The 12,692-nt window shown below is 38.3% G+C and overlaps 1 protein-coding gene across 1 annotated transcript in view; it reads left to right on the forward strand.

The window, feature by feature from the left end:
• LOC136876142 (L-xylulose reductase) overlaps positions 1 to 8,459 on the forward strand; it is a 102,039-nt gene extending 93,580 nt beyond the window's left edge. The window contains exon 5 of the mRNA XM_067149849.2: positions 2,234 to 8,459. Coding sequence (XP_067005950.2) covers positions 2,234 to 2,337 — 104 coding nt within the window. The 3' untranslated portion in view covers positions 2,338 to 8,459. The remainder of the gene's footprint in view (positions 1 to 2,233) is intronic.
• The last annotated feature ends 4,233 nt before the right edge of the window (positions 8,460 to 12,692 follow it).

The raw sequence follows: 12,692 nt of genomic DNA on the forward strand, positions 1-12,692 counted from the left end.
ATCAAACAAATGTAACTGAAAAACCAACACACTATAACGCCTACGGATTGTCACGTGTGCGCATCTGAATCAACAGATGGCTGCAAATATTTATGAAGTCACAGAGGTCTCTAGCAGTGATAAGTTAACCATCAAACCTGTATCTGCATGGTGCTGCCTTCTTTTGAGCCTAGCATTAACTACTACAGTGACAATCGGCGCCAATTTTGAATAAAAGCTATACCCGGATATATCGTTCTCCGCTCGTTGGACAACAGATTGGCTCCGGATATATCCATGTTCCACTCGGGAATGATTAAGGTCGAGGCTGCTTTCTTCCCACTCCTAGCCCATTCCTATCCTATCTGTGTCAGTGCGACGTAAAGATAATTCTAAAATAAATAAAAATTATTAGCATGTTTCAGCATTAGTACAAAACAGTCAGCTAGCTTGTAATTGGTTATACGCTAGTGTTTGACTAGCTAAAATGAAAAGTCTGTTTAAGGGTTTTAATTTTGTCTGGCCTTGTAAATTCCGTACTCGGCAAATGTTTACTGTTCCTCAGACTAAATACTTTAGTTGTCAAAGAGCCCAAAATCACACGCCTAACAAAGATACATACTTCCTTTTGGTATTTCTTAATTTTGCACATGTTTGTTCATCAGATATTAAAGTTGTGTATTGTAGCCTTGACTACTAATGATTCCAAGAGAAAAAGGTTTCTTCCATCTTCTTTTAATTGTGGATGGAAAATGTTTTGGAACCAGTCTTGTACATGAGCTTTCCCCATCTTCTGGGAAGATGACCATTCAGTGACACACATTTGAAGGCATCCATGTGTGCATTGATATTTTCTTCTACCCTAGGTCCAAACTTTTGATTCATTTCTTCGAAAACTATCAAAAAATCAAACGTCCCATTGTGTTTGCGGCAGCAAAACAACTCTACACCAATACAACACTCATTGTCTGATTTTGTGACATATAAATAGTGCATCCTTGCCTTTGTGAACTGTTCTTCCAGATAAACTTGAACAATTGCACATTTTCTAATTTCTCTATTGTGTTCAACATGTTTGATGACAGCATAAATTTGTCTCTGAATCTTTTCAAACTTCCATCAGTTTACATAGATCCTCATTCCTTTATTTTTTGATACATGTCCAACAATGATTCGGAATCATAATCTTCCACTGATTTACAAGGTCGTCCTTGGCCATCACAAGACATGTTGTATTCGTTAAACTCATCTTTATGTTTACACTTTTTCGATGATGGTGTCCCTTCCCGACGGCATTTCCGTCTTCTGAATGAACAAACCAGCTTCTTCCTGAGCAACTGCACACATTTCCTCCAAAATTGCATCAAACATTGTCTTTATCTTTCTCTTTATCAGAAAGCTGTGTAGCTTCCTGATTTCTTCGAAAACTATCAAAAAATCAAACGTCCCATTGTGTTTGCGGCAGCAAAACAACTCTACACCAATACAACAGTTGGCAATTGGCATTAATAAGGGCTGCAATAATGTTGCAAGCGGCCATAAAAAACAACAAATCCAGGGTGCTTATCCGAATGTGGAATAGCCATCCGTCGTGAAGAACTTGACTGTATAGAACAGGACTCATCTTCCTGTATGCGCAGCTGTTGTCAGCCGTACGAGGAGTAGGGAGACAGTGGAGAGCAGAATGTGCAGAAGGCGAGACAAGACAGTCGCTGGCTGTGATCACTGATGTGTACCAGCATGTACTGGCTGTACTCTTCAGGGCTACAGTTCCCTCATGAGTTCAATATTTTTGTTAGTTTTTATATATTTTCTTTGTGTAAATTGGTTATATATTATTAATTATCTGCCATCTTGCTTAACACATGCTTAATTAAGAATTCTTACAGTATTTGTATATGAAACATGTAGCATAAATCTGCCTGGATATAAAAGAAGGCCATCTGATCTTAATCTTGCCAGAATAAATTAAAAGGCATCTCTGGAAATCAGAAATATGCAGTTAGTGGGACATAAAATCAGTAACATTATTATAAATAAAACATTAATCAGTCAGTCAGTCAATTGCCATTTCTGAAATCAATCACAATTTCTGAAATTGTTAATTTTTCTAATACTGGTTGGGTATTATTACATGTTTTACTGTTAATAATATAGTAGATTGGTTTTGCTTTCATTTACATTAATATTCTGTGTATATGGTGTAGTTTCTCAAAATAATGGTAAATGTTTCTTATAAGGATTTTTGTTTCAGAGGTTGATGAGGTGGTTCATGCCATCTTATTTCTTCTCAGTGACAAAGCCTCCATGATCAGTGGAACAACATTGCCCGTTGATGGAGGATTCTTAGCTGGCTAAATTGTACAAGTATTCCAAGATGTCTTTATTTTTATGTGGTAGCTTTGAAGAGAATAATTGAAATCCTGGAAATTAAATATCTAGCTTTAAGTTAAATAACATTGCCCCCCTCCACTACAGGCAATGGGAACTTATGCAGGATTTAAATGAATCTCAGTTAGCTGTTTAAAAAAAATTAATTATAAATCTTTTAAAATGTTCAATATTGTTTTAATAACAAGGTCTGACAACTGATCTGAAAGTAACTTGAATAACTTCATCTGTATGGTTAAAAAGTTTGTAGCATTTACAGCATGATATTTGTGAATGTATTCAGTTCTTGCGCACAATAACCGCTGGATATCACAAGCGTTGCAGCTGACACCAGCTGCATGCCTTCCTATAGTAAAATCAACTGCTATGGAATAATTCAATTTAAAATAAAAATGCCAAACTGTTTACCACATTACAGCAAATGCTGGAAATGCTCTCCATTAGCCTGTAGACATACGTTGTAGTGTAAAATGATATTCCTGTTTACCCTTTGCACCTCAGCCACAGGTATTTTGAGAATTTCACTACAGATTGCGTCTTTGAATTCTTCTATCATGTGTGGATTATTAAAACACCTCACAAATAAGAGTTGCGCTGCATTAAATCAGGACTGCAGGCTGGCCATAAACCTGCGCTAATTATTCATTCCCTGAAAACATTGCACACTGCAGTCATTAAGTTAAATGCAGTATGAGCTGCAGCCCCATCTTGTTGGAAGTATCCATGCCTTGTTTCTTACTCACTCACTTGTGGAAAAAGATCATTCAGGATCAACTCAATATAACGGACAGAATTTATGATCCCTTGAGTAGAAAATTGGCCTTATTGAAATAAAATGTTGTATGGCTTTTAGTGCCGGGAGGTGTCCGAGGACTTCGGCTCACCAGGTTCTGGTCTTTTGATTTGACTCCTGTAGGCGACCTGCGCGTCGTGATGAAGATGAAGTAATTATGAAGTCGACACATACACCCAGTCCCCGTGCCAGGGGAATTAACCAATTATGGTTAAAATTCCCGACCCTGCCGGGAATCGAACCCAGGACCCCTGTGACTAAAGGCTAGCACACTAACCATTTAGCCATGGAGCCGGACATTATCCTTATTATTCTTTTTGCACTAATGGTGCACCAAAAAAAACTTTTGCGACATAAAGTGTCATGACTTAGCCGTAGATTTTCACGGGACCAATATCTGTTATTTTGTGAATTTTCCAGTCCGTTCAAATGAAACTGCAAAGCAATGCCAATGCAGGGTTTAAATTACCACTGTTCACAGATTGAAGAAACAAATTGCAGTAGTGTATTCTAGCAGCAAGATCTCTTTGACTTAAACTTTGCACATTATACAGTCTAAATTTCCATTTTCTTCTGTGCAATAAAATATGAAACATCAGCTTGTTGCACAGGTTTCCTTAAGGATTTCCTCGGAGATTGCTCTAGTCATTTTTGAATATCCTGGGGCTCTTCATCCATTAGCATTGTTTGTTCCCTAACAGCTTCCTGATTTAACATTGAACCTACACATTTGAATATTCACAATTATTGTTCTTATTTTATTCCATCACATACTGGGCAGTGTAGCTCAGGCAGTAGAGCGCTGGCCACGTGAGATCAAGTTGGTGGGTCTGATCCCGGCTCAGTCTGCTGGTATTTGAAGGTGCTCAGATACGCCAGCCTCGTGTCAGTAGATTTACTGGCATGTATAAAAACTCATCTGGGTAAAAATTCCAACATCTCCAGTCTCTGAAAACTATTAAAGTAATTAGTGGGACGTTAAACCAATAATATTATTTATTTATTTAAATTTTATGGCCATAATTGGATGACTTAAGTCAATTTTATAAAAAGGGTTTTGCACTTTTCTGTTAGCTCAACATTTCTTCATTTTCTTGGATCTTAACTTTCTTTCTTTTTTTTATCTGAACTTAAATCCATCCCACTGTCTGTTGATCTTGGTTTGTAGTCTGGTTTGTTTGTCTGCACGTTTCATGATTTTGTCTGTTTTTTTAATTTTTAATTAATTTTTGTAAAGTTGTAGTTCCTTCATATTTTCATTGATTTCTGAAATCCATCTAATGTTGCTCTTACTGTTCCATAATTTTTAGTGAATCTCTTGATGATCCTTTTCTCTAGTGTCGTGAGTTGATGTCCAAAGAATGAGATTTGTTTCTTCTTGATAGTGCTCATTACTGGTTCCATTTCTTTGTAGACTGTTTCATTAGAAGATAGTCTCCAGTGTCCATTTTCTTGGTAGTTTTTGTTTATGCATGTTCTGATTATTCTTACAATCTTGAGTATTGTCTATTTGTGCAGTGCTAGTTGTTTTGAAAATGGTTTCACTTGTGTATTTTATTTTTGGTTGTGTAACTGTTTTATAGTGTTTTAATATTGTGGCTATATTGAGAGGCATTTTGTTATTGTATGTGATCTTGGAGATATATTGTTCTCTGGTCAGTTTATTTACTGTGTTATGCCATATCTGCTTTTCATTGAGATTATAACATTATGTTATTATTTCTTCTAAATATTTAAATTTGTCAATTTTAATTTCCTGTTCAGCTATTGTGATTTTATTTACAAGTGGTGGGTCGGTTAACATGATTCCTTGTCTTACCGAAGGATATTCTGAGGCCGATTTTCTACGCTATTTCCGGTAGTCATTTCACTTGTCGGGCTTCCTGAATCTTTTTGGACAGGAGAGTAAGGTCATCAGCGATTCCCAGGGAGTTTAAACTTACATTGTATTAGGATCTTCCAAGTTTGATGTTGTTTGAGTTATCCTTGTACCATTCTCTTATTATATAATCCAAGGCACAGTTGAACAACAGTGGTGACAGGCAATCTCCCAGTCGTAAACATGTTTTTATGAGGAAAATTCTCCTCTGAACTTGACTTTAGATTTTGTGTTTATAAAGGTGAGTTCTATCAATTTGATTAATTTTGGATGAAGTCCAAAATTTCTAGAGATTTTCAATATTGAAGGTCTATGGATACAGTAATATTATTAATTCCATCATGGGTTGGATGTCGTGCATGGGGAAACTTATCACAAAATTCCCTTCTTACGCTTCCAGTAAATTTGTGCTTTAAGAATCTGCAACAGAAAAAAAACCACATGCACGCGCGCGCGCACACACACACACACACACACACAAAAGAAAATGCTGTTCAGTAGTCAGCTGATAAGCCTTCAAAAGAAAATCAATCACTTACAAAGCTAAGAGCAGATACATGCTCATTAGCTCTGACTGCCAGCAGGCAAGTTGAGTTAGCACGTTATTGGTTGTGCATTATCGCTGTGATTCTTCGGGAAGTCCCCACTCATCTTTTGCCAGCAGGCTGCAGGATTCTACGGATACGCTCAGAAATATCGCCATGCACGAGTACATTGGAGATGTGTAGAAAAGCCATCCATTGTGGTAATATAACGGTATAGATATGTGTGGAATCTCCTTCTCTTTCTTTTTAAGTTCAAATGCAGGCAACATGGTATGCAGTAAATTTGAATTACTACGGCAAACTGTACAATTGACTGACAACACAGAACTACTTTAATTGAACTGTGTACTTGTGTAATCCTGAGGAAACTATGTTTCAGATTTCCTTTGTCCTTGGAATCTTACAACTGTATTAAGGACAGACAAATGTATGATGAACAGCATATTGTCTGAACATATTTAATGCCAGGGAGTAGTCACACAAAGGCAGGAATTACAGTATGTGTCAAATTAGAGTTGTTTGTAATTGTGTGCATGGAAAGTTTTCCACAAATTTTTGGCTGAAAGCTCACTGTAGTAAATACTGTATTGTCTTGCCATATTTATCTATTGTCTTGCCTTATTTATCAAGAATGAGAGATGAACATGTCAATTAACTTTTTTTAAATCTTTAGTGATTTAAAAAGTTATGTTAATTGAATAGTTCCATATTTTGATATTGCTAGTTTTCTAATGCTGGGTGGGCCTAATTGTTGCACTCCCATGTATTACCGTTATTGATATTAGGGACAGATGCAGCTGCAACAGGAATATAAGAATATAGTATTTTCTGTTGAAATTCAGGTGGTCTAACAGATACATCCCATATTTTTACTGTTATTAATATACTAAATACAGTGGAACCTCGATTCTCTGTTTTTGGAGGGACCCCGGAAAAAAAAGTACAACATGGGAAAACGGAAAATCCGGGAACGAATGAACCATCAACAATTTGTTTAAACATCACAAAAATGAAATACTTATAATCTTACAAACGCCCCTAAATCAAACCAGACTATAGCCCCAATGGGCCTTCCGCCTACCAAGCGACCGCTCTCGGTCCGAAGGCCTCTCGGCCGTTATTCCTGGCTCTCTAGACCGGTGACGCCGTATCACCATTAATAGCTCCTCAATTAAAGGTACCGTAATCGTAGAATGACTGAACCTGGAACCAGCCCTCATATCCAGGTAAAAATGCCTGACCTGGTCAGTAATCGAACCCGGGTTCTTCCGGGTGAGAGGCAGGCAAGTTAGACTGCGCGGCTGGCTTAAAACGCTTATCACCGATATGCAACTTTAAAATCTCAAAACTTTACAATCAGTTTTACCGGGGAAACTTCGTCAGTTTCCTCTGAAAACTTCGTCATATTCCTTTGAAAACTTCTTTCAGTTCAGCAACTTTGATCAGCCAAACTCTTCGAAAAATCTAATACCCATAACGCCAAGCCAAACAACAATGTAGACTTTCATTCTCTAATGTAATAAAATAAACCACATTAGATACAAAAGTGTCCAACATGATGGCAAAAGCCCCTTTTTATTTTTATTTTTTTATGTTCCATTGTAATTTGGTCACTGGTATACTGTTCCTAGTCAGTTTATGGAAATCTTGTACCGCGTAAATTAGGCCTACATCGACATTTAAAGGTTATGTTGAACTCGAGAATATGGTTTCGAAAGTATCAAACCTCAAGTTCTCGAATTTATTATATTTAGTTCTGCCCGTCACTAATCACAATCAAATTGGAAAGAGGAAAAATACCATTAACATTTCCGAAATTACGATTATTCGCGACCTTGAGCACAGCTGGAAAGCGCCCTCGCGTGCGAAATGATACACCATTTTAAAACGTAACGTGCGCAAATAAAACAACTGCGGCTTTTATAACAATTTAACACAAAAAACATGATATTCCCAGTCTTATAAACATAATCGTATACGATAATATTATACTAAATTAGTGTTACTTAAGAAGGAGTAGTTTCAATTCCTGCCTGAAAGCCCAGTGACTATACAGTGCCCTGAGGGAAATGCCGAAAACCTGTTCGGCGATACATTCGGGGGAGAAAAAAGAAAAAAAATGCAACATCTAACCCTGGACATAATGTAGCCTTTTTGCAAGTACGAACATTTGACGAAACTCGTTCAGTCTTCAAATAGAGCTGCCGAAATGCGCTTTGTCAACTTCCAGTATTGCCGTGGGCACACTCTGCTTTATGATTTCCGAGGATTCTCTAAACAATATACTACCCGAATGCGATGCTAAGATGATCCCTTATGCAAGTTCACCACCGATGGCTTTTCCAGTAGCCTACAGTACTTCTTCAAATTACCGCAATTACAGGATGTCAACACCAAGATCCTTAAGCATGCCATAGCCGTCCTTTCGTAAGTTACAGTTTTTTTGAAAAACGCGTGATAGAGGATTTAGCGTTGATGGAACTGAAATTTCTGGATGGTTGATTCGGGAAATCTTTTCTTCGAGGAACAGATAATGCAGGATTTTTACAACGTGATTTAATTAGGATACTCGCGGGACCACGTAATTTGAACTAATAATACGGGAAAACGTAGTTTCCGGGAACGTATAATCGAGGTTCTACTTTGTGTGATTCGAAAGAAAAGGAAAATATTTTTTTCATCTGGAGGTTTTGTACTCAGTTTCATTTATTGTTACATTCCATATTGAATAGATGATGTTTCCATATTTGACTGGTATTAATTAATATATTCCAAGGAATAGAATCTACCATATTAGAGATTATTTCATATAGAAGTTTGTAAATACCATGTTTATTGTTTCTAGAAATAAAGAGAGTTTATTTTATGATGATATTGTTTTTCATTTAGTTGTTGATTATAGCTGACATAAGACCCTTATCTTCAACCCACCATCATAACTCGAGTGCAAACTAATGGGCTGGAACTTCCTTGGGAGTACGTAACAGTATCCACCCTATGGCTATTGAAAATATTAGACCAGATTCCTGAAAAGAACACTCAGAATCTCCAAGATGTTGCTTTCAACACTGGCCGATGAACTATGGCAGAGACATTTATCGTGAAGATCCTAGCACCAGACTGCAGTTTTCATCTACACAGCAGAAACAAGAACTCCTTTGTACCAGACAGAGGAAATGGGAAGAAATTGTCCTAGACTTTAATTCAACTGATGCCATACTAAATTGGAGTTTGACTGGACAAAGTCCTTATTGGAATATTATAAAGACTAATGCATACTTCTGCATGATTCCCCTGTAATAATGAGTACAATAAAATCTTGCTCCACAATAGGACTGGGGACATTGTGCTGTCCAGATCTTCATGCAAACAATCACGACTCAGTATTTTGCCTAGTTATTTTTACTCCAAGGAAAGGTTTAAACAGAACATTCATTCAATCCAGACAGTATATCATGAAATGGTTCTCTATTTGACCCAACTGCACAATTTGTGATGGTAGCAAATCTAATACCACCCCCATGGTCTAGTGATAACAAGCCTGTCTCTTACCTGGAGCTCCCAGGTTTGCTTCCTTGCCAGGTCAGATTTTTACCTGAATCTGAAGGCAGGTACAAGGTCCACTCATCCTACGTGAGAACAGCTGAAGAGCTATCTGACAGGGAGATGGTGTTCCCAGTCCAGAAAGCCAAGAACAACACCCGAGAGGATTCGTCATGCTGATCATGCATCCCCTTGTAATATACAGGTCTTCCATCCGAGCAGCAGTCTCTTGGTAAACTAAGGCCATCAGGGCTGTAGTGTCATGAGATTGGTTTTGTTTCTTAGCATACCAGTAGCTAATTCTTCAATAATATCATTGAAAATGGTATTTTAGATAAATCATATGACCCGGCAGTAGCCTGTCTTATAAAACCATTTTTAAAATTTGTAGATCATACATATTTCATCCCTAGTTGAAGTTTTAGTGATGATAATGTTTGTTTTTTGTTTATTTTTTGTTTTTTCATTTAGTTATTATTAGAATGATATAGCCTCAACTACTGAGTTTGAAGGCCTTCCAAAGTGGTGCCATCTAGGCAGCCTACCCACCAATTTCAACATTGTGATTGCTGTTATCTAACAGCACAATCTATTGGACGGTTCCTATGCCTGAGTTAATTTTAATTTTGTCTGGTGACACTGTGTGCGCTATAAGAATATCCTAACAGTGGCATGGAATGGCAAGATTTTTGATCGTCTTTCAAAACTCGGCTACCATACCTCAACCTGGACTAAACCCGAGCATTTTGGATCATGAGTTGGATTCTATACTGCTGATATAAGTAGGCAGCTATTCTCTTCCTTAATAAATGGTTTTAACTTCATAATGTGAAATATTGTTTCATTTTGGTACAAATAAGAGCAAACTTTGAAAATAATGCTAAGCAAAATTAAACATTCTCATCATGAGGTCCAATATTCAAGTCTCGTGACTGGTTTACCTCCTTGATAATTCTTCATTTGGCTTGGTCTTCAGCAGCACATTTGCCTTTTCATAGCCTTGCAGTCCTGCGTTCTTGAAAATGTCTTCACAAAGTTAATTTTTGGCCTTCTTTGAGGGTGCTTTTGACAAATAGCCTATCCCACACATTAATAGGCTACTTAAGCACCCTTAATAAGATGGATAAAATGGACATATTCTCTGTATTATTCACATTTTATACATGGTATAAGAAACATGTACGACCGAGCTTGATAGCTGTAGTCGCTTACGTACAGCCAGTATCCAGTATTCGGGAGATAGTGGGTTTGAACCCAACTGTTGGCAGCCCTAAAGATGGTTTTCCATGGTTTCCCATTATTACACCAGGCAAATGTTGGGACTGTACCTTAATTAAGGCCATGGCCGCTTCCTTCCCATTCCTGTCCCTTCGTTGCCATAAGACCTATCTGTGTTGGTGCGACGTAGAGCAACTTGTGTAGATAGATAGAAGAAACATGTTCGTACAATTCTAAGAGGAAGAAAACAAATGCATGTATATCGACCCTTAGTTTTAGCCATGCTTGGCGAGTCTTATAAAAATAATTATGTTTGGAAGGATGTGGGATATATCCACTCGCATTTCTTCAACCAGCATTTCTAAACTGCCACATTTCACTGCTTTGATACAGTTCATCACAGAAAATCCCGTTTTGCAAGAATATGTGGTTGAAAACAACAAAACAACAAAAACCTGTTTAGCCAGATGCAGAAGCTTTTCTTGAAATGATATCCAAAATTTGTCCAGATCATCTCCTTGGTGTTCCTATCATTTTTAAGTTCTGTCAAGTCGTCTTCTAGTTGCAGTCGCCTAAGTGTGGCCAGTATTCGGGAGATCGTGGGTTCGAACCCCACTGTCAGCAGCCCTGAAGATGATTTTCCGTGGTTTCCCATTTTCACACCAGGCAAATGCTGGGGCTGTACCTTAATCAAGGCCACAGCTGCTTCCTTCCCACTCCTAGCCCTTTCCTGTCCCATTGTCGCCATAAGACCTATCTGTGTTGGTGCGACGTAAAACAAGTTGTAAAAAAAATTTACAATTATTATTATTAGGTAAGTCCACTAACTTCCTATGAAAAAAAATTCCTTATCCAGCAATAAGCATTTGTGTTCAGATCTGGGAAGTAATTATTGAGTTGATCTGTGAGTAATATCAGGTAGTAGTAAATTAAATCTTTTATTTCTTTCTTCAATTCACAGTGAAATGTAGTGTATTTGGGAGCATTTCATAGCTACTTTCTTTCACTTTCCGAGGCCAGATACTTTACGACACCCCATAGACCTTCAATTGACATCCAGTTTGGAAAGCACTGGGCTATGCAGGTTGGCCACATAGCTGTTCAGGAGATAGTGGGTTTGAATCACCCTATTGGTTTCCCATTTTCACAGGAGGCAAATACTGGGGCTAACCCTTTCCAGTACCATCATCATAAGACCTGTCTGTGTCAGTGCAACATAAAGTAAATATAAAAAGACATTGAGGGTATTTTACTTTCAATCACTTCAATCATCTGACTGCTAATGGTTTATCCATGTGTGTTATCTGTTCCTAATCTGATTCAGTTGTCTCCTCTCTTATATTATATTGTTCAGTACCCAAGCATCTATCTTTTTGAGCGTCCAGGTTTCAGCCGAGTAACAGATGCATTGACAGCCTATTCACCAACTGACAGCATTTGACAGAGGCCACGTTGTGCGACTGCATGAGGCTAATTGGTCATATCGTGCAGTTGTCAGGCATGTGGGCCATTCAGATGTCACAGTGACCCAATGTTGGACTAAATGGGTACATAAGGGCACCCAATCACGTCGTGCATGATTGTGTCGACCATAAAACACTGCCCTGAGGGAGGACTGTCGTATGGTGCGCCAAGCATTGCGGGATCCCATAACTTTGGCCCCCACCATCGTAAACATTTACTGGAGACTGCAAAATCCTGTAAGTTCCTGCACAGTGTCTCGATGACTCGCATGCGCCGGATTGGTGTCCTACTGCCCCATGCATCGGTTGCCATTATCACCTGAACACCAACGTATGCATTTGGAGCGGTGCCTTGCCCGGCAGAAATTGTCAGATGATGACTGGCATCACATCGTGTTCAGTGATAAGCCCCACTTCCCCATTACCTCCGATGACCATCGTGTGTGGGTTTGGCGGTGTCGAGGGCAGAGTGTAGATCATGCCCACATTGTGGAAAGACACTCAGGCGTAATCCCTGGCAACATGGTGTGAGGAGCCATAAGATAAAGAAGTAAGTATAAATAACCACCTAATCGATACTTTATTAATGCCTCAGGCAAAATTGAATAAAATTAAAACTTACAGGACATGTATCGACCACTTAGTGGTCCTCTTCAGCTGATTAGGTGGTTATTTATACTTACTTCTTGATTAAACATCGATACGGTCATGAAATGGACAACTTGTAATGAGCCATAAGATATGCGTTCAGGTCACCTGTAATAGTGCTTCGGCAGACTTTGACGGCACAGTGATACGTCAAAGACATTCTGTGTCCACACGTCCTACCTCTTATGACACAGCACCCTCGGATAGTGTTCCAACAACATAATGCATGTCCG

Source organism: Anabrus simplex, chromosome 6 (assembly GCF_040414725.1).
Source record: "Anabrus simplex isolate iqAnaSimp1 chromosome 6, ASM4041472v1, whole genome shotgun sequence".
Lineage (NCBI taxonomy): Eukaryota > Metazoa > Arthropoda > Insecta > Orthoptera > Tettigoniidae > Anabrus > Anabrus simplex.